Below are 23,322 nucleotides of genomic sequence, written 5' to 3' on the forward strand. Positions count from 1 at the left end.
TTAAATTTGTCATCGGAAATAACTGATGAATAAGTCTGAAAAATAAAATGTAGGATGAAAGCCTTCAAAACTCTCATCAGAATTTTCTTCCTAACGTAAATTTGATCTTTGGTTTAGAAATTTCTGACAGACTTTTTCAAGTAATTTATGGTATCCACAAGAATGACACAGACAATTGCCTCATGGTTATTTCCTCAACACAAAAAAACAATCATGTATCCCCAGAAAACAAACTTTAGCACATGTGTTGTGAAAATAGAACCACAACAGTAGTGATGACCAATCTTATTATAAACTAAATATTTTTACTATATTATAACATATGGTTTATCTTGACACAGAGGCTAATATGCTTTATAACTAAATATATATATTTTTTTCAGATTATAACATATGGTCTGATATGGCACAAAGGATCATTCTGTCGTAGTTTTTTCAACATCTTAGATTTGATTGTAGTTGCTGTATCGTTGATATCTTTTATATTCCAGTGAGTAATTCAGTCTCCAGTTCTTATGTTGACCAAGTTTTAGGTAGTACAGAATAAACTCTTTAACAGCAGCACCCTCTAAATATCTGGAGATTTATTATTATAGGCTTAAAAGTGAAATTTCAGATTAATTTCATTGATATTTGGGATGTAAAATATTCATTCATCAATTGATGTTATTTCCTCTATTTGTATTCTGGTAACCTTGATTTGATTTGAATATTCCTCTGATTATTTATCCCTCTAAGATCAGTTATTATGAAAAGATTCTAATTTGAAAGAAAGTAAAAAAAAACCATTATTATTCATAATGATAATATTGTATAGAAATAGGTGACTTACTGTAAATTTTTGTTTTCAGAAATCAAACCATATCTGTAGTGAAGATTCTTAGGGTGCTTAGAGTATTGAGACCATTGAGAGCTATAAACAGAGCCAAAGGACTAAAGGTATGCACCTTACACTATCAGATCACTCATTATAGGAGTTATTGCCCTTAAATTACGTTATAAGTTTTGCCTTTTATCTTGAAAACTGGTTGTAAGGTAGTAATTGTGAGAGCAAGAATTATTAGCTATACAAGATCTACAAAAAAACCTAATATGATCGAAACTATTGGAGGACTCTTTGTAGGAGTTATTGCCCTCAAATGACGATATTTTACTTGTTTTCGAGTGTTTGCCCATTAGCTTGAAAAGTATAATAGATAGATCGAAACTATGAACAGAAAAAATGATCAGCCAGACAAGATCTACAAAAAATCTTATGTGACTGTAACTATCAGGCAAATCTTTATATAAACCATTGCCTGATCCCTTATAATAGTTATTGCTCTTAAAAGACAAACTTTTATTAACTTTTGCCTATTATTTCAATATTTGACACGTGAGCGATTCAGGCTCTTAGAAGTCTCTTGTTTATTTAAAAAATGACATTTCTATCAGGTAATTTCAGATGTTTGCCCTGAAAACCCATCATATAAGCAAACTTTATTATAATTAGGGGTTAAAATTTCATATAATTTATATTTAAAATTTACAATTCCTGACTTATTAAGTGCAGAAAAATGATTTTTTTAATGGAGAATATTGTATTTGTGTAATTCTATTTAACTTTTATACTCTAGTTGTAAAACTATGTGGTATTTGTCTGTTTTTTAGCAGTAAAACTATGTGGTATTTGTCTGTTTTTTAGCAGTAAAACTATGTGATATTTGTCTGTTTTTTAGCAGTTAAACTATGTGATATTTGTCTGTTTTTTAGCAGTAAAACTATATGATATTTGTCTGTTTTTTAGCATGTAGTACAGTGTGTGATAGTGGCAGTAAAGACTATCTACAACATTATGTTAGTGACATTCCTACTGACCTTCATGTTCTCCGTTATAGGAGTACAATTGTTTAAGGTACGTATAAACTCCTGTAGACCATCTATAACATCATGTTAGTGACATTCCTACTGACCTTCATGTTCTCCGTTATAGGAGTACAGTTGTTTAAGGTACGTATAAACTCCTGTAGACCATCTATAACATTATGTTAGTGACATTCCTACTGACCTTCATGTTCTCCGTTATAGGAGTACAATTGTTTAAGGTACGTATAAACTCCTGTAGACCATCTATAACATCATGTTAGTGACATTCCTACTGACCTTCATGTTCTCCGTTATAGGAGTACAATTGTTTAAGGTACGTATGAACTCCTGTAGACCATCTATAACATCATGTTAGTGACATTCCTACTGACCTTCATGTTCTCCGTTATAGGAGTACAGTTGTTTAAGGTACGTATAAACTCCTGTAGATCATCTACAACATCATGTTAGTGACATTCCTACTGACCTTCATGTTCTCCGTTATAGGAGCACAGTTGTTTAAGGTACGTATAAACTCCTGTAGACCATCTATAACATCATGCTAGTGACATTCCTACTGACCTTCATGTTCTCCGTTATAGGAGTACAATTGTTTAAGGTACGTATAAACTCCTGTAGACCATCTATAACATTATGTTAGTGACATTCCTACTGACCTTCATGTTCTCCGTTATAGGAGTACAATTGTTTAAGGTACGTATAAACTCCTGTAGACCATCTATAACATCATGTTAGTGACATTCCTACTGACCTTCATGTTCTCCGTTATAGGAGTACAATTGTTTAAGGTACGTATGAACTCCTGTAGACCATCTATAACATCATGTTAGTGACATTCCTACTGACCTTCATGTTCTCCGTTATAGGAGTACAGTTGTTTAAGGTACGTATAAACTCCTGTAGATCATCTACAACATCATGTTAGTGACATTCCTACTGACCTTCATGTTCTCCGTTATAGGAGCACAGTTGTTTAAGGTACGTATAAACTCCTGTAGACCATCTATAACATCATGCTAGTGACATTCCTACTGACCTTCATGTTCTCCGTTATAGGAGTACAATTGTTTAAGGTACGTATAAACTCCTGTAGATCATCTATAACATCATGTTAGTTACATTCCTACTGACCTTCATGTTCTCCGTTATAGGAGTACAATTGTTTAAGGTACGTATAAACTCCTGTAGACCATCTATAACATCATGTTAGTTACATTCCTACTGACCTTCATGTTCTCCGTTATAGGAGTACAATTGTTTAAGGTACGTATAAACTCCTGTAGACCATCTATAACATCATGTTAGTGACATTCCTACTGACCTTCATGTTCTCCGTTATAGGAGTACAATTGTTTAAGGTACGTATAAACTCCTGTAGACCATCTATAACATCATGTTAGTGACATTCCTACTGACCTTCATGTTCTCCGTTATAGGAGTCCAGTTGTTTAAGGTATGTATAAACTCCTGTAGATCATCTATAACATCATGTCAGTTACATTCCTACTGACCTTCATGTTCTCCGTTATAGGAGTACAGTTGTTTAAGGTACGTATAAACTCCTGTAGATCATCTATAACATCATGTTAGTGACATTCCTACTGACCTTCATGTTCTCCGTTATAGGAGTACAGTTGTTAAAGGTACGTATAAACTCCTGTAGACCATCTACAACATCATGTTAGTGACATTCCTACTGACCTTCATGTTCTCCGTTATAGGAGTACAGTTGTTTAAGGTACGTATAAACTCCTGTAGACCATCTATAACATCATGTTAGTGACATTCCTACTGACCTTCATGTTCTCCGTTATAGGAGTACAATTGTTTAAGGTACGTATAAACTCCTGTAGATCATCTATAACATCATGTTAGTGACATTCCTACTGACCTTCATGTTCTCCGTTATAGGAGTACAGTTGTTTAAGGTACGTATAAACTCCTGTAGACCATCTATAACATCATGTTAGTGACATTCCTACTGACCTTCATGTTCTCCGTTATAGGAGTACAGTTGTTTAAGGTACGTATAAACTCCTGTAGACTATCTATAACATCATGTAAGGGACATTCCTACTGACCTTCATGTTCTCCGTTATAGGAGTACAGTTGTTTAAGGTACGTATAAACTCCTGTAGATCATCTATAACATCATGTTCGTTACATTCCTACTGACCTTCATGTTCTCCGTTATAGGAGTACAATTGTTTAAGGTACGTATAAACTCCAATAGACCATCTATAACATCATGTTAGTGACATTCCTACTGACCTTCATGTTCTCCTTTATAGGAGTACAGTTGTTTAAGGTACGTATAAACTCCTGTAGACCATCTATAACATCATGTTAGTGACATTCCTACTGACCTTCATGTTCTCCGTTATAGGAGTACAATTGTTTAAGGTACGTATAAACTCCTGTAGACCATCTATAACATCATGTTAGTGACATTCCTACTGACCTTCATGTTCTCCGTTATAGGAGTACAATTGTTTAAGGTACGTATAAACTCCTGTAGACCATCTACAACATCATGTTAGTGACATTCCTACTGACCTTCATGTTCTCCGTTATAGGAGTACAATTGTTTAAGGTACGTATAAACTCCTGTAGACCATCAATAACATCATGTTAGTTACATTCCTACTGACCTTCATGTTCTCCGTTATAGGAGTACAATTGTTTAAGGTACGTATAAACTCCTGTAGACCATCTATAACATCATGTTAGTGACATTCCTACTGACCTTCATGTTCTCCGTTATAGGAGTACAGTTGTTTAAGGTACGTATAAACTCCTGTAGACCATCTATAACATCATGTTAGTGACATTCCTACTGACCTTCATGTTCTCCGTTATAGGAGTACAGTTGTTTAAGGTACGTATAAACTCCTGTAGACCATCTACAACATCATGTTAGGGATCATAGATTTATTCTTACGAGGAAGCTCCGAGCATGCTCGGAGGATGCTCGGAGCTTTTTAAGTAGGCTCTTCTCAGCAGTTAATGTGACAATAATTATCATGATCCATTAAGATGTCAATCAAATCTACACCACTTCTATGATAAGGAAAGTAGAGCATTATAGAGGATGCTCCATAAACACCTGTGTAAACATCTGGTCTATTCTAATACATTTTGCATTAAATTTTACAAAACTATAAAATAGATTAGAAATTCTTCAACAGTGCTGTGTAATGCTTAGAAAGAAATCTCAAGTCTCCACAAAAAGTAAAAGTCATTTAAATATTTTCTTATTATATTTAATAATCATTCCTTTTTTTATAATTAAAAAAATTCTCAAATTTTATAATTAGATGATATGATTTAAAAATAGATATTATGCTACATAAAAGTTATCAAGACACAAACAGCAGTCAGGTGGCGATACTAAACAAGTAATTTTTTTTAGTCACTTTTATAAATATTTTTTGTTTTTAAAAATTATTTAATAACTCAATAGTTATTTTAAATGACAAATAAAGCATGGACTAAATGTAGTTTTCAAGAATTTTTATATCATTTCATTAAATAAAATTAAGTATTTATCCAATTTTAGATGAGTATAGAGAGGTTACTTTAAAAAATAATGACAAAAATATTACTTTAATAAATTATTTTATACAACTTCAAAAAACTTAGTACTTACAATTATTTAAGGAATATATGTAATTGCTTTCGATTAAGATTCAAATTATAAATAACTTCAAGTCTTAATTAAAGGTTCCATATCTAGTTATAACTGTCTATCTCTAAGATTTTAAGGGGAAATGATATTATAATAGCCCCAAGAGGCCAATCTTTGACCAAGAAGTGTGGCATCAGAAAAGCAATTAGTGCTTGTTGAGGATTTAAATAGCTTTACAAGTATATTTCATGGGGAAAATAACCAGATGTCTGTGAAAATTTGTTAAAGCTAGTAAAACCTGTATGAATGAACACCTATAAAAATAATATTAACAGAAGTTACTTATTCATGATATAGAAGTAATATTTGAAACAGCCTTGTTTTCAACATAACTTGGATAGGTAATTTTGAAAATTACTTGTTTAAGTAATGCCCCTAACTAAACAATGGTAATATGTTTTTTTTAAATAGCAAACTAAGTTCTTTTATAGAAAATTATGGCTACTTTAAGAAAAGTTTTAATTCATTAGTGGATGCCTGGTTTGAGGGGGTAATACCACCATTGTTTTCCCTCTAGTACATCTCTCTTTACTTGGCATTTTATTTTAATTGTGCAGATTTAGCTTTGTTTTAAATAAAGAAATACTTGGCATGAGTAAAATTATTTTCCCCCTATAAGTCTTTGTTTAATTGTCATGATTGTTATATTTCAAAAAAAAAGTGCAGAATTTATCTATGTTTTAAATAAAGAAATACTTGACATAAGTAAATGTCCTGTACTACAGTGAAAATATAGCATAACTTTTCAGTGCATATAAGAAAGTAAACATCACCAGAAGTTAACCAATCAAATTCTCTCCCCCTTTTTCCCTGTAGAATATAATATATTTTTATTGCTTTGAAACACCCAAGAAACATGTTTGCGTCTCAAAAAAATTTTCTGCAATGAAATGGAGGATTTATTTCAAACAACTGTCAAATTAAATGGAATATAAAAAAGATCAACCCTTTTTCGTATGAAACTGAATGTACTATGTTTTGGTAGTATGGTTATAAATCAATAACCATAGTTTGCGTCTTTGATGACTTTTATATTTCATTTTATATAGTATAAATTTAAAATATATTTATATTTCAAATATAAAATTTGAGTGTTTTTTTATATCATGTGTATTGAAAAAGAATGATAATTATTAAGAAAATGTTTTGAAATCATTTTCTTTCTGTGACTGTGAAGACTTGATACCAAGCATTGTACAGTAATATTGAAGAATTTCTCATCTATTTTATAGTTTTGTAAAATTAATGCAAGATTTGTTTGAATAGACCAGATGTTTACACAGGTGTTAATGGAGCTTCCTCTATAATGCTCTACTTTCCTTATTATAAAAGTGCTATAGATTTGATTGACATCTTAATGGATCATGATAATTATTGTCACATTAACTGCTGAGAAGAGCCTACTGAAAAGCTCCGAGCATCCTCCGAGCATGCTCGGAGCTTCCTCGTAAGAATAAATCTATGATCCCTTAGTGACATTCCTACTGACCTTCATGTTCTCCGTTATAGGAGTACAGTTGTTTAAGGTACGTATAAACTCCTGTAGACCATCTATAACATCATGTTAGTGACATTCCTACTGACCTTCATGTTCTCCGTTATAGGAGTACAGTTGTTTAAGGTACGTATAAACTCCTGTAGATCATCTATAACATCATGCTGGTTACATTCCTACTGACCTTCATGTTCTCCGTTATAGGAGTACAGTTGTTTAAGGTACGTATAAACTCCTGTAGATCATCTATAACATCATGTTAGTTACATTCCTGTTGGGTTGGTGTCTCATTGAAGTATACCAACAATTGCTCTTATTCCTGTCAACATTTCCAAAACTTATTGTTTCTAACATTAAAGCCTTTTACTTCCTTCAATGGTGATCAAAAATTGAATGAATGTATTCTGTTATAATCTTGTTATTAGTGTTTTATAGATTGTAATATGAATTATGAAATCTGTTGTAGGGAAAATTTCACAGCTGTACAGATGAATCAAAAGAAGTACAAAGTGAATGCCAGTAAGTCACCTTATACATTCTTCTCTGTTCGTGCTGTAATTTCCCTCAGAGACCACACAATATATTTTTTTAAGATTACTTGAATATACTGTTAAAATGAAATCCGAAATTATCGAATATATACAGTACAGCATAACATAGCAACCATCGACATAGACTACACGGTACAGCATAACATAGCAACCCGCGACATAGACTACACGGTACAGCATAACATAGCAACCACCGACATAGACTACACGGTACAGCATAACATAGCAACCACCGACATAGACTACACGGTACAGCATAACATAGCAACCACCGACATAGACTACACGGTACAGCATAACATAGCAACCACCGACATAGACTACACGGTACAGCATAACATAGCAACCACCGACATAGACTACACGGTACAGCATAACATAGCAACCAACGACATATGCTACACGGTACAACATAACATAGCAACCACCGACATATGCTACACGGTACAACATAACATAGCAACCACCGACATAGACTACACGAATGAATTTTATTTTTACAGGACATTTGGTCTGGTAAACAACCTAGCTTTACCAGACCAATTTTTTTGTACATCTAATTGTATATTATCTGACAATATACAACAAACTTATGACTTGTTGTGCCCTACTCCTCTCCAAAATACACAAAAACAAAATCATGTGACAAGAGTGTATATTTTGATGAAAGTTGTGCACAATTGCTTGAATGCATTTCAGGAATATGCACTGATCTTTCTGTGTGTACAGCCTGTTATAAATTTGTTATTAATTATATTAGTCCTCTTGTCAGAAACTACCAACTTAATATCTATCACTAATAAAAAAAAAAGAACTTTTTTATATCAAAAAGGAAAAGAAAGTTGTTATATCAATTAAAATTCAATTAAAAAACTACTCTGTTATATTATTATGAAATTCAGTGTTTCTCATTAAAAAGATATATAAATTTAACAAAGTTTAGCTGCGACATAATATAATGATATTAGTATAATAGTCCCAGAGTTGAGCAACTTTAATTAATAAATTGAAACAATGAATAGACATGGAAATATATACATTAATCAAGTAGATCTAACCAAAAGTATGTTAGTGCGTGTGGAATGCGTATTTTTCCTTTTGGGATCTATATTGTTCTGTCAGCTGTGCCATTCATGCGTCCATAGTCAACATCTTAAGAATCCGGATTTCGTTCATAGCTGGTCTGTTTCTTGTGAATTCCGACTCTGATCCGTAGTTTGTACAAAATAAGTCAATGGCGGACGAAGAAAATTTACAAAAATAAACGATATTTGACATGCTATTTGGAAAGGAATATGACGTTTTTAATGCAATAAATGGATTACAAATTTACTTAAGGCAACTTTCATCACGTTCTAATGAAATAAAAAACTTATTTTGCCAAAAGTTAGAATACTTTCATATATAAATTTGAAAATACAACAGAAGTAGTAATCTACCAGAAATACGATAATAAAAAACAAAACCAAACGATAAACAACATCGGACATTCGGACAGGAATTCAACAAAATTTTACCAGACCGATCCATTATTCACTGCATTTGTCCGACGGTCCGACGAATTTCATGTTGTCTGCTGACACCCAACTCCTCTGAAAAAATAGACATACAAACAAATACTATCAACAATGAACAAAACATGGTAAAGATGGTCTGACTTGGTATAGGCACAAAATATAACAGATTTATGTTCGCACAAACCTAGATAATCAGTCATTGGGGCCCTTTATAGCTTGCTGTTTGGTGTGAGCCAAGGCTCCGTGTTGAAGACTGTACTTTGACCTATAACAACTTTTTATACATTGTGACTTGGATGGAGAGTTGTCTCATTGCCGCTCATACCACATCTTCTTATTTATAATGATCACTTATTATGAAATACTTGAACTAAAATTGAGATAGATCTTGAATTAGATTTACAAAATTGAATAGATAATAGACACATATGTATATATATATTTCAGTGGTGAATTTGTAGTTTTCCCTGATGGTACTATTGATAATCCAAAAATCAAAGATAGACAATGGACCAATAATGAGCTAAATTTTGACAATGTACATTTGGCTATGCTCACATTGTTTACAGTGGCTACATTTGAGGGATGGCCACAGTAAGTATTTTGGATAGTGGATACTTTATATAAAAGTCAGTTAATCAACAAAATACAGAGCTTATGGTATACAGAATTCTGATCATTAAATACTCTCAACGTTTTCGTACTAGAAGCATATAAGTATATTCAGTTCAACAATATAAAACCATACTAGAAACAAATAAATATATTCAGTTTGATAGATCAAGTCTGCAAATCCTTGTGTTTGAACAATTTTCTCAAAATTTAAGTTTGAATTTTATCAGTCCTAGTACACATCACTTTCTATAAATTCTCAGAAATGAAAATTTAACAACTAGTCTGCAAATGGGAGCATTCATATCTTACAAAAAAATATCTAGTTTGTATCTTGAAAATGATATTTTATCCTTTTACTTTGTAGATTACTGTATATATCTATAGAATCACATAAGGGCTAACATTTTATCTTTTTACTTTGTAGATTACTGTATATATCTATAGATTCACAAGAAGAAGATCTTGGTCCAAAACACAACTTCCGTCCAATAGTAGCTGTGTTCTATTTTATCTACATCATTGTGATCGCTTTCTTCATGGTTAACATCTTCGTAGGTTTTGTCATCGTCACCTTTCAGAATGAAGGAGAGCAGGAATACAAAAATTGTGAATTAGATAAAAATCAGGTGAGAGTTTGAATATATAGAATAGATGATTACTTAACTTGTTTATAAACAAGGGGGGCCTTGGTGGCTAAGTGGTCTAAGTAGTTCTACTACTGTAATCACTAGCCAGTCAATACTGAGGTTGTGAGTTCGAACCCTGCTCGTGCGAGTTCACTCGACTCCAATCTTAATTGACTAGGATTGTCAGTTTTCCTATCGAAGGTCTGTGGTTTTCTCTGGGCACTCCGGCTTCCTCCACCAATAAAAACTGGCCGCCACGAAATAGCCCAAATGTGGCTCTTAAAAGTGGCGTTAAAACACCAACAATAAATCAGTCAATAAAAACAAGGTTTATAGTCTGATTATAGTTGTTTACCATCAACTCATTTGAACTTTGGTGGATAGTTGTCTCATTGGCAATCAAATCACATCTCCTTATTTTTATACTGGTGGGAGGTCATTTCACCGAACTCTATCTAATAATGTTGTTCAGTCTAGATATGAAATCTAATCTACAATTTTTTGGTAAAATTAAGCCAACCTTTTATGTTGTAGCGTTGCATGGAATACACACTACTAATGAACTGTTTTTATACACTTGCAGAGAAAATGTATAGAGTTTGCATTAAAAGCGAGACCAATGAGACGATACATACCAAAGGCTAGGTGGCAGTACAAGATATGGTGGTTTGTCACCTCTCAAGCATTTGAATATGGAATCTTTACACTCATTATGTTGAACACTGTTATATTAGCTTTAAAGGTCAGTAACATACATTGCAAGAAATACATTTATCGCTATTTTCTTTAATTTTGCTTTTATATTTTTTTGTAATAATTTATCATATCACACTACTCGAGTGATATGGGTTTTTCTCAGTCACGTAGGAAGAGAATGAATGACATCATAAGCCTAGGAAAAAAGCAATTGACAGATTATCAATGGTCTTTCAAACTTTAGGATGTTTCTCGGCTACATCTTATCCCAGGACTATTGCCCTTCTATGAGATTGTAACTAAGAAACACACTCTCGTTTGAAAAACCATTGATTATCTATTATTTTGTGCTTGCGCATGTAATTTCAGACCATCTATAATGCCCTGAAGTTTGTGACACCATCAAAGCAAAATCAAAATGAACATTACAAACAATTAAAATTTCTATGTATGCTTAAAATTGAGCAATACCTGATATATATAAAGTTGATATCTACATATGAATCACAAATTGTATTTTGTTGAGCCTACAACATTTAGTTTGCTGAAGTGAGCCATAGCGCTCCTACTTTATATAGTTGGTGTCGTCAACATTTAGGTTCAATCTGAAGTAAATGTTTTTTTCTATCTATATCTTTGTCAAACCTTCATGGAATTGAATGAAACTTGGACAGAAGCTTTATTATTATCAAAAGACAATATCTGCAGCAAAATTTAGAAAATATCTTTTTTTTTTCTTTTTTCGATAGTTTATTGATAATGACTTAGATTTTTTTGCAGTTAACATTTACATACCGTGTTGGATTACTCTATACTATCTTTGTTAAACCTTCATTGAATATTTTGAAACTTGGAAATAAGCTTCATCTAGATCAAGAAATAGCAACTGAAGAAAAAAGTATGATTTTTTTAGGATTTTTTTTCTGTATTTTACTGATCAATGGATTTTAGTTTTTGGCGATCAACATTACACTTTTACACTGACAGCAGCAAGTGGAACCATTTACCAATATTTTGTTTCTGTTAAAAGATTGGTACTCGAGAGAGAGGATATTTGAAAAAGATTGGCAAGTGATATTTATAACAGTGCCCTCAGAACCTTGTATTACTGAATGAGTAATTTATTGATGCTATATTTTATTTTTCAGTATGATGGACAGTCCGAAACATATTCCAAAGCATTAGATTATCTTAACATGATCTTCACTGGTGTATTTACAATAGAATTTATACTCAAACTTATGGCATTTAGATTTAAGGTAAGAACATCTATACTTCATCTATAAGAAGACATCATGGAGGACGGTCAGATTCTAAATCAAGATAAAACTTTAATATTTGATGACGCCTAAAGATGATTTTATGAAATAAATTTTGAGGTTGGTGAATTACATTATTTTTGTAATGGTTTGTCTGTTTTTCTATAAATCCTGTATGACTGCTTTTTCAGAACTACTTTGGAGATCCATGGAATGTATTTGATTTCATCATAGTCCTAGGAAGTTTTATAGATATTATATATACAGAAGTAAATGTAAGTATCTGAGTGATTCAGATCTAAATGAGTTGATGCACATCATATGAATTCATCTTGCACTTCATTTCTTGTCTTGTTCAGAATTTTGTCTCTTTTACCTGATTTCTCTCAGCCATTGTCTTGCAGAGTATCTATAGCTTACCTTTCATATTTGAATATGTTTTTTTTTATTCCTGTTGAGTTTTATAATAACATACCTATATAAAAATGTAAGTAGAAAAGTTCTCATGCAATAATTCTTTGCTTGAAAAAATCTTATCTGCTTCACTGCAAACATGTCATCAAGATATTTCTTTTGTTTGATAACCTTGTTAAATGACTATTGAGAAGAACCCACAAGTGTTTAGTTGGAGCTGTTTTGTAAAAATATACAAGAGAAGGATTGATATGTATGATATATATATGTTGAAAATTGAAAAGAAGCTTGACAAAAATTGTAAATTTTACCTGCCTTGCCTTGTATTTAGACTTCTAAGGTAAGTCATTTCTGTATTTATTTTTAAGTTTTTAATTAAATCACTAACGTTTCCCACAGTCAGAATGGTAGAAGGCTAGCTGCATCTTCTGCCTAGAGCAATCTACACTTTTACTCTCTATAGTTTGACAATTCTCAGTGTGTCTTAAAAAAATAACCTCATCAATGAATGAAAAAAGTTACAAAAAATCCTGAATCTAATGAATTTTCTAATTAAGTCTCCTGAACAAAGTTTGCAGACTTATTGGTTCTTCTTCTTCTTCTTTTTCATCTGCCACTTTTGAATTTGAACTTGTCTGCACCCGTTCTCCAAAACTGCTTGTCAGATTAACTTAGGGTTCTAGAATATGTTAGACTAACATGTCTAGTGGTGCAATCAGGGTTTTGTTTTTGCAGTGGGGTTTCTGAAGGGGTACTTTGAGGGTCCATAAGAAAGGAGAGGTTTACTATAGAACCCTTTGGGATTTTAAGATTTTAAGTCGCCTACCAACGAAGTCAAAGGGGACTTAAGGTTTGCACTCCGTCCGTCTGTCTGTCTGTCCATCCGTCAGTCTGGCAAATCAGTTTTCCACACTTTTTTTTCTTTGTGCTTGAAGATATTGATTAGATATTTGATGTATTGTTTTATCATGACAAGTTACAGATCAAGTTCGAATTTTGTTCCAGTCTGATGATTTTGTGCAGAGTTATGGTTCTTGGACTTAGAAAATTCACTCAAATAATCAGTTTTCCTCACTTTTTTTTCGTTAAGCTTGAAGATATTGATTTGAAAATTGGTATATAGTTTTGTCATGACAAGTTACAGATCAAATTCGAATTTTGTTTCGGTCTGATGATTTTGTGCAGAGTTATGGTCCTTGGACTTCGAAAATTCACTTAAATAATCAGTTTTTTACACTTTTTTCGTTATGCTTGAAGATATGGACTTGTTATTTGTTATATAATTTACACCATGTTAAGTTATAGATCAAGTTAGCATTTTGTTCCAGTACAATAAATTTTTAACCGGTAGGGGACTATGTATTGCCATGCAATACTCTCAGAATGCTTGTTTATTTTCAAATGATGATAACTTGTAACAGTTAGTGTTAGACACATGGGGGTTTTTATGTAATGATATGGGAACATATGGCCTACTGAAATATCAGAAGGTCAATGGTCAATTATGACCTTGATCTTTAACCTTGAACTTATTGTTCAATTTATTCAATGAGGAGAGTCCTTAGGGGTTTATACTTATGGGGATTTTGTTTGGGAGACTTCATTATAGCATCCTGTTACAATCATTTTTGCTAAACTTTCAAATTGCCTTGATAAAATAAGAATAGATTGCCTTGATAAAATAAGAATAGATTGCCTTGATAAAATAAGAATAGTTGTCTAATATATAATTAAGAATTAGTAAATTTATTGGGGTGTAAAATTGTTGACTGAAGTACATTTTGCATGAAGTGCGGACTTCCACGCTTCATTCTAAAAATGTGCGCACAGTCCATATAAAATTACTAAAAGAAGCATTCAATACTAATAATTACATTTTTTGGCTAGGATCATGAAAACACGATTTCTATCAAGTTTTCCTTTTATTTACCTGTGCACTTTATTGTGGAAGCTTGTGTCATCATGAATGTTACATTTCATTTTGAAATGAAGGTTAATTTCGGAATGACGCGAGATTGCTGTTAGCCAATTAAAATAACGTATTATAATGAAGCATACATGTAATGTAATTATATAGAAATGAAACATGTGTTTTCTATATTGTTATTAATTGTTCCATATGAAATAGCTGATAAATACCCTTATTCAAAAAATAAATCATTGTTTTACTTAGTTTGATAAGAAGCTTTTTATAGTTAGTAAATTGCTAAGCCAGTGATTTAATGGTTGTTGTTTTTGGAGGGGAGAAGGTTCTTAAATATTTTTATGACAAAGCATTTATAAAGTTTGATTCATTGGCCAGAATTCTGAGTGCTTGTTATGAGTACAAATAAAATATATAAGACAGCAAATAATTTGACTTTAAGAATGTGTCCAGTTTAGTTTCCATTGATATTACATTTTCATAAACATTAACTGTTGCTCAAAAAGGTTATCAATTTAAGGTACTACAGAATTGAACAACATAATATTAACATAGCAGATTGGCTTTAAAAGAAAAAAAATCATTTTTTTTCTTTCAGACAGTACTACGGTATGAACACAATAGTTACCATGGCAATTTTTTCTACATACTAAATGAATAAAAATACTCGATGGCTCTTACTTTTGCAATACCTACTTCAACACACTTTAATTTTTTCTAAATATAAAAAAAATTATTATGATTAAAGAATTCTGCAGTGAACAGCTCCCTCTTTTAGATCATTGCTACTGGACGTTAAGGAAGCAACAATCAATGAATCTTATAGATCACACTTCTGTTAGAACTTAAGGGATTGTGAATGTCAAACTATAGGAGAAAGTAAGATGTAGATTTTGACTAGGTTTTTATCCATCACTATATTTTGCTTTTTTAAGGCAGCTGCACATATATGTAATAATAGCTCTTAGATATGTTGTTGTGGTTTTTTTTCTGTCATTAGATCGACGTAAGCTTTTCAATCATTTTCTAAAACTTCATATCTTTACATTACTCTAATAATAAAAAGTAATATTTTATTTTCAGGAGTGTTGTAGATTTTTTAACATAGAACTGTATATATGTATTAATATTGACATATATATTATCAATTAGAGTGTTGAATGTAAAATTTGTTGATTCATACAAAAATCATTTTATTCAGAACCTTGTATGATGATTTTTGTTTACCATGGTACAATGTTTTCCATTTCAATGATGCTATGATTTATTACAGGTTCAATGGAACATTTAATAAACTTCCTTCTTCATGAATGACATTGCACTTTCTCAGCATCCTGGTAAATGACACTTTGGACCAATCAGAATGTCTAAAACAGTGACCTTCCCATAATACAGGACTATTTCTGAAATGTTACATGGGTCAGCTTTCTGAATTGGTCCATTGGTCAGATTGCCACATTATATTCACAATAATTCTTTATTTTATTCAGTATGTTATATTATTTGCTGGATCATATGCCTCTGGGTACTATTACAAATTTTCATGTGAAAACTGGTTACCACTTTAAAGTGTATGCCATTATCCATACAGTGTAAACAACAGGTTAACTATTTGTAATTGATTTGGTGCAAATGACTCTTGTTTCTTAACTCTGATTTTCATATTCACAAACTGCTATATAAACTCTTCTGTAAATGTAAGAATTGAATGTATATTTTGTAAGTTTTGATTGATATGAAAACAATTTGCACAGCACAGTTGTAAGGAAGAGGCATTTCCTCTCGCCATTTGATATGTGTTATGTCATATGTTTTCATGTTGCTTAAAACTGGAATGCAAATTCTGCTTTCATTTCTGAAGTTAAACGAAGATATATGTTTTTTTTCCCTGAACAGGACATATATATATTCCAAATTATATAAATAAGGAGAAAAACTCCAATCAATTTATGCAAATGAAAAATAAGGCATCTGCTGGCTTCTATAAAGCGCTTTACATTATTTTAATTTCTGATAACTTAATCTAACATAATACGTTTATCATATGGAAAAGATTCTTGATTTTACATCAAGCATAATTACCCTGCACATTAATGAATGCTCTATCATTAGGATGTTTTATAAGGGCAGGCCATTCATGTTGTTTATAAGACTTTCCTAGTATATAAATTCATACTTAAATTCTATATTCCAAGTCCTGTCTTCTATTTTCTGAATTTCATGTTTATCATTCCAGTTGAATCTTTAGATTTCATGAATAATTCTGTATAAATGAACCTTATCTTCAGAATTAATCATCTTTTGGTTCTTGATGAAAAGTATTATTGAACTTTGATACCTGATTCACTATTTATAGTATTATTATTAATTAGTTGTGGAATATCAGTTGTTAGTTTTATTGTTGGAAAAACAGTACCAAGTTAGATGTATCTTTGAAAAAAGTTACCAGTCAGCCAATGTTTTATTAGGTGTATCTGGTTACCTGTTACTGCAATGTCTAGTCGGCCAATGTTTTATTAGGTGTATCTGATTACCTGTTACTGCAATGTCTAGTCGGCCAATGTTTTATTAGGTGTATCTGATTACCTGTAACTGCAATGTCTAGTCAGCCAATGTTTTATTAGGTGTATCTGATTACCTGTTACTGCAATGTCTAGTCGGCCAATGTTTTATTAGGTGCATCTGATTACCTGTTACTGCAATGTCTAGTCAGCCAATGTTTTATTAGGTGTATCTGAATACCTGTGACTGCAATGTCTAGTCAGCCAATGTTTTATTAGGTGTATCTGATTACCTGTTACTGCAATGTCTAGTCGGCCAATGTTTTATTAGGTGTATCTGATTACCTGTTACTGCAATGTCTAGTCGGCCAATGTTTTATTAGGTGCATCTGATTACCTGTTACTGCAATGTCTAGTCAGCCAATGTTTTATTAGGTGTATCTGATTACCTGTTACTGCAATGTCTAGTCAGCCAATGTTTTATTAGGTGTATCTGAATACCTGTGACTGCAATGTCTAGTCAGCCAATGTTTTATTAGGTGTATCTGATTACCTGTTACTGCAATGTCTAGTCGGCCAATGTGTTATTAGGTGTATCTGGTTACCTGTTACTGCAATGTCTAGTCGGCCAAATTTTTTATTAGATGTATCTGATTACCTGTTACTGCAATGTCTAGTCGGTCAATGTTTTATTAGGTGTATCTGATTACCTGTTACTGCAATGTCTAGTCGGCCAATGTTTTATTAGGTGTATCTGATTACCTGTTACTGCAATGTCTAGTCGGTCAATGTTTTATTAGGTGTATCTGATTACCTGTTACTGCAATGTCTAGTCGGTCAATGTTTTATTAGGTGTATCTGATTACCTGTTACTGCAATGTCTAGTCGGCCAATGTTTTATTAGGTGTATCTGATTACCTGTTACTGCAATGTCTAGTCGGTCAATGTTTTATTAGGTGTATCTGATTACCTGTTACTGCAATGTCTAGTCGGTCAATGTTTTATTAGGTGTATCTGATTACCTGTTACTGCAATGTCTAGTCGGCCAAATTTTTTATTAGATGTATCTGATTACCTGTTACTGCAATGTCTAGTCGGCCAATGTTTTATTAGGTGTATCTGATTACCTGTTACTGCAATGTCTAGTCGGTCAATGTTTTATTAGTTGTACCTGATCAGCTGTTACTCTAATGTCTAGAGATGTACCTGATCAGCTGTTACTCTAATGTCTGGATATGTACCTGATCAGCTGTTACTTTAATGTCTAGAGATGTACCTGATCAGCTGTAACTCTAATGTCTGGAGATGTACCTGATCAACTGTTACTCTAATGTCTAGAGATGTACCTGATCAGCTGTTACTCTAATGTCTAGAGATGTACCTGATCAGCTGTTACTCTAATGTCTAGAGATGTACCTGATCAGCTGTTACTTTAATGTCTGGAGATGTACCTGATCAGCTGTTACTTTAATGTCTAGAGATGTACCTGATCAGCTGTTACTTTAATGTCTAGGGAGATGTATCTGATCAGCTGTTACTCTAATGTCTGGAGATGTACCTGATCAACTGTTACTTTAATGTCTAGAGAGATGTACCTGATCAGCTGTTACTCTGATGTATAGAGATGTACCTGATCAACTGTTACTTTAATGTCTAGAGATGTATCTGATAATCTGTTACTCTAATGTCTAGAGATGTACCTGATCAGCTGTTACTTTAATGTCTGGAGATGTACCTGATCAGCTGTTACTCTGATGTCTAGAGATGTACCTGATCAGCTGTTACTTTAATGTCTAGAGAGATGTACCTGATCAGCTGTTACTTTAATGTCTAGAGATGTACCTGATCAGCTGTTACTTTAATGTCTAGAGATGTACCTGATCAACTGTTACTCTAATGTCTGGAGATGTACCTGATCAGCTGTTACTTTAATGTCTGGAGATGTACCTGATCAGCTGTTACTTTAATGTATAGAGATGTACCTGATCAGCTGTGACTCTAATGTATAGAGATGTACCTGATCAGCTGTTACTTTAATGTCTAGAGAGATGTACCTGATCAGCTGTTACTCTAATGTCTGGAGATGTACCTGATCAGCTGTTACTCTAATGTCTGGATATGTACCTGATCAGCTGTTACTCTAATGTCTGGATATGTACCTGATCAGCTGTTACTTTAATGTCTAGAGATGTACCTGATCAGCTGTAACTCTAATGTCTGGAGATGTACCTGATCAACTGTTACTCTAATGTATAGAGATGTACCTGATCAGCTGTTACTTTAATGTCTAGAGATGTACCTGATCAGCTGTTACTCTAATGTCTAGAGATGTACCTGATCAGCTGTTACTCTAATGTCTAGAGATGTACCTGATCAGCTGTTACTTTAATGTCTGGAGATGTACCTGATCAGCTGTTACTTTAATGTCTAGAGATGTACCTGATCAGCTGTTACTTTAATGTCTAGAGAGATGTATCTGATCAGCTGTTACTCTAATGTCTAGAGATGTACCTGATCAGCTGTTACTCTAATGTCTAGAGATGTACCTGATCAGCTGTTACTTTAATGTCTAGAGATGTACCTGATCAGCTGTTACTTTAATGTCTGGAGATGTACCTGATCAGCTGTTACTCTAATGTCTGGAGATGTACCTGATCAGCTGTTACTCTAATGTCTGGAGATGTACCTGATCAACTGTTACTCTAATGTCTGAAGATGTATCTGATAATCTGTTACTCTAATGTCTAGAGATGTACCTGATCAGCTGTTACTCTAATGTCTAGAGATGTACCTGATCAGCTGTTACTCTAATGTCTGGAGATGTACCTGATCAGCTGTTACTTTAATGTCTAGAGATGTACCTGATCAGCTGTGACTCTAATGTATAGAGATGTACCTGATCAACTGTTACTTTAATGTCTAGAGATGTACCTGATCAACTGTTACTCTAATGTCTGGAGATGTACCTGATCAGCTGTTACTCTAATGTATAGAGATGTACCTGATCAACTGTTACTCTAATGTATAGAGATGTACCTGATCAGCTGTTACTTTAATGTCTAGAGATGTACCTGATCAACTGTTACTTTAATGTCTAGAGATGTACCTGATCAGCTGTTACTTTAATGTCTAGAGAGATGTATCTGATCAGCTGTTACTCTAATGTCTAGAGATGTACCTGATCAGCTGTTACTCTAATGTCTAGAGATGTACCTGATCAGCTGTTACTTTAATGTCTAGAGATGTACCTGATCAGCTGTTACTTTAATGTCTGGAGATGTACCTGATCAGCTGTTACTCTAATGTCTGGAGATGTACCTGATCAGCTGTTACTCTAATGTCTGGAGATGTACCTGATCAACTGTTACTCTAATGTCTGAAGATGTATCTGATAATCTGTTACTCTAATGTCTAGAGATGTACCTGATCAGCTGTTACTCTAATGTCTGGAGATGTACCTGATCAGCTGTTACTCTAATGTCTGGAGATGTACCTGATCAGCTGTTACTTTAATGTCTAGAGATGTACCTGATCAGCTGTGACTCTAATGTATAGAGATGTACCTGATCAACTGTTACTTTAATGTCTAGAGATGTACCTGATCAACTGTTACTCTAATGTCTGGAGATGTACCTGATCAGCTGTTACTCTAATGTATAGAGATGTACCTGATCAGCTGTTACTCTAATGTATAGAGATTTACCTGATCAGCTGTTACTTTAATGTCTAGAGATGTACCTGATCAACTGTTACTCTAATGTCTGGAGATGTACCTGATCAGCTGTTACTCTAATGTATAGATATGTACCTGATCAGCTGTTACTCTAATGTCTAGAGATGTACCTGATCAGCTGTTACTCTAATGTCTAGAGAGATGTACCTGATCAGCTGTTACTTTAATGTCTGGAGATGTACCTGATCAGCTGTTACTCTAATGTCTAGAGATGTACCTGATCAGCTGTTTGTTACTGCAATATCAATCTAGCTGTTTATTGACTAAATTTTGTACATTTTTTCTCTTTAATTAAAGTTTAGTCCAAATTATATGTGGTATCAGCTGTAATGAAATGGAGATATCTTGAAGGAGTGGTATATTGTCAGCTGTGACAAATAGGTTTATCTTATCAGACATTATTAAATATGTACTTTTGTATCTGCTGTAATAAGAAGGGTGTGATATTGGTATGGCTAGGTGTTGTCTCATCAATAGTAATGATTATTTGTTATATTGAGTAAATGGTAATGACTTTATGTTATTTCATCAATGTTATGACTATGTGTTATCTTGTGTCAGTGGTAATGACTATGTGTTATCTTGTGTCAGTGGTAATGACTATGTTATTTTATCAATGGTAATGGCTGTGTTATCTTGTCAGTGGTAATGACTGTGTTATCTTGTGTCAGTGGTAATGACTTTATGTTATTTAATCAATGGTAATGGCTGTGTTATCTTGTCTGTGGTAATGACTGTGTTATATTGTGTTAGTGGTAATGACTATGTGTTATCTTGTGTCAGTGGTAATGACTTTATGGTATTTCATCAATGGTAACGGCTGTGTTATCATATCAGTGATAAGACTATGTGTTATATTGTGTTAGTGGTAATGACTATGTGTTATCTTGTGTCAGTGGTAATGACTTTATGTTATTTCATCAATGGTAACGGCTGTGTTATCTTATCAGTGATAAGACTATGTGTTATATTGTGTTAGTGGTAATGACTATATGTTATCTTGTGTCAGTGGTAATGACTTTATGTTATTTCATCAATGGTAACGGCTGTGTTATCATATCAGTGATAAGACTATGTGTTATCTTGTGTAGTAGTAATGACTATGTGTTATCTTGTGTCAGTGGTAATGACTTTATGTTATTTAATCAATGGTAGTGACTGTGTTATCTTGTCAGTGGTAATGACTATGTGTTATCTTGTGTCAGTGGTAATGGCTGTGTTATCTTGTCAATGGTAATGGCTGTGTTATCTTGTCAGTGGTAATGACTATGTGTTATCTTGTGTCAGCGGTAATGACTTTATGTTATTTTATCAATGGTAATTACTGTGTTTCCTTGTCTGTGATAATGACTATGTGTTATCTAATCAGTTGTAAAGACCATTTGTTATCTTGTCAGATAAAGTAACTGTGTGTTTGTATTAAGCTAGTGCTTTGGTCCTTGCATTATTAAAGTTGCTTCTGAAATAGAACTGTCAAGACCATGCTCATACATTTATATAGGTGTTCTTTGTCTTTTACATCTTCATTTGTCTTTTCTTCATTTAGATTTATATTTTCTTTTGTAGAGAACTAGGTTTGCTACTTTTTAGCAGAGTGACATATATACTTTATTGATTAATATTTGACATTTAGTTGAAAACATTTGTCTGTTCTCTCCGTACTTGGCTAGATGATGGTTTAACATTTAAAGAGTTGTATATATTGGCTGATTAATTTATATTCAAATTTGGGTGAATTTTGTTGAAACGAGATAATTTCAAAAAATATCCCAGAATGGAAGTTTAACTACATAAAGAGAATATTGCTTTGAACTGCTTGTTGAATGCTGATGTCAGTTGTGTCAAATCATTTGCATGATTTTTCTTGGCATGAATAAAATTGGCAGACACTATCCATATCCTGGGTTTTTAAATGAAAAAATTACATCATTGCATGTCATATTTGTATTGTTTTTATTTTTTTTATGACAGTTGCTTGTATCAAAGTTCTTGCCTCTCATTGTGACATCTTTCACAAGAGGTCGTCATGACATCGTTTGTTTTGATATTTAATGCATTATTTATACAATTTTTTTCCTAATTTGGCACAAAATAGAGGGCAAATAAGGTTTGTGATTTAGTGTCTTGATGTTCTGCCTTGTCTAAATGACTTGGCAAAATGTCCCAGCATGCTCCCCAGTTCCCACCAATCAAAATGCTTGTTGAAAAAAAGCATGTATTGCCTGCTATGTTGTCATGACAATCATCACATAATTTTATTTTGTGTGTATTTTAGCACTTGTGTGCAGAAAACTTTTTTTTAAACAAGATTGAAAGCAGGAATATGCACACTTATCATGAAAACTTTTTGTATTGTTTCAAAATTGAAATTTTTTTTTACAGAATCAATATATTTTACCCTTTCAAATGAAAGCAGAAAACCTATATTAATAGATTC

General features: G+C 32.9%; 1 protein-coding gene and 1 long non-coding RNA gene across 2 annotated transcripts in view; one reads left to right on the top strand and one right to left on the bottom strand.

Moving 5' to 3' along the window:
* Positions 1-23,322, top strand: part of LOC127726928 (muscle calcium channel subunit alpha-1-like) — a 141,308-nt gene that overhangs the window by 81,177 nt on the left and 36,809 nt on the right. The window contains exons 21-29 of the mRNA XM_052234316.1: positions 384-490; positions 852-939; positions 1,787-1,894; positions 7,516-7,568; positions 9,565-9,711; positions 10,157-10,358; positions 10,942-11,100; positions 12,203-12,313; positions 12,505-12,588. Coding sequence (XP_052090276.1) covers positions 384-490; positions 852-939; positions 1,787-1,894; positions 7,516-7,568; positions 9,565-9,711; positions 10,157-10,358; positions 10,942-11,100; positions 12,203-12,313; positions 12,505-12,588 — 1,059 coding nt within the window. The remainder of the gene's footprint in view (positions 1-383; positions 491-851; positions 940-1,786; positions 1,895-7,515; positions 7,569-9,564; positions 9,712-10,156; positions 10,359-10,941; positions 11,101-12,202; positions 12,314-12,504; positions 12,589-23,322) is intronic.
* Positions 18,320-19,253, bottom strand: LOC127726944 (uncharacterized). Its single transcript, XR_007993723.1, has 3 exons — positions 19,207-19,253; positions 18,464-18,568; positions 18,320-18,358 (listed from the first exon to the last, which is right to left on the bottom strand). It is a non-coding gene; the product is annotated as an uncharacterized LOC127726944 (long non-coding RNA).

This window comes from Mytilus californianus, unplaced genomic scaffold (assembly GCF_021869535.1).
Source record: "Mytilus californianus isolate M0D057914Y unplaced genomic scaffold, xbMytCali1.0.p SCAF_19, whole genome shotgun sequence".
In the NCBI taxonomy this organism is placed as follows: domain Eukaryota; kingdom Metazoa; phylum Mollusca; class Bivalvia; order Mytilida; family Mytilidae; genus Mytilus; species Mytilus californianus.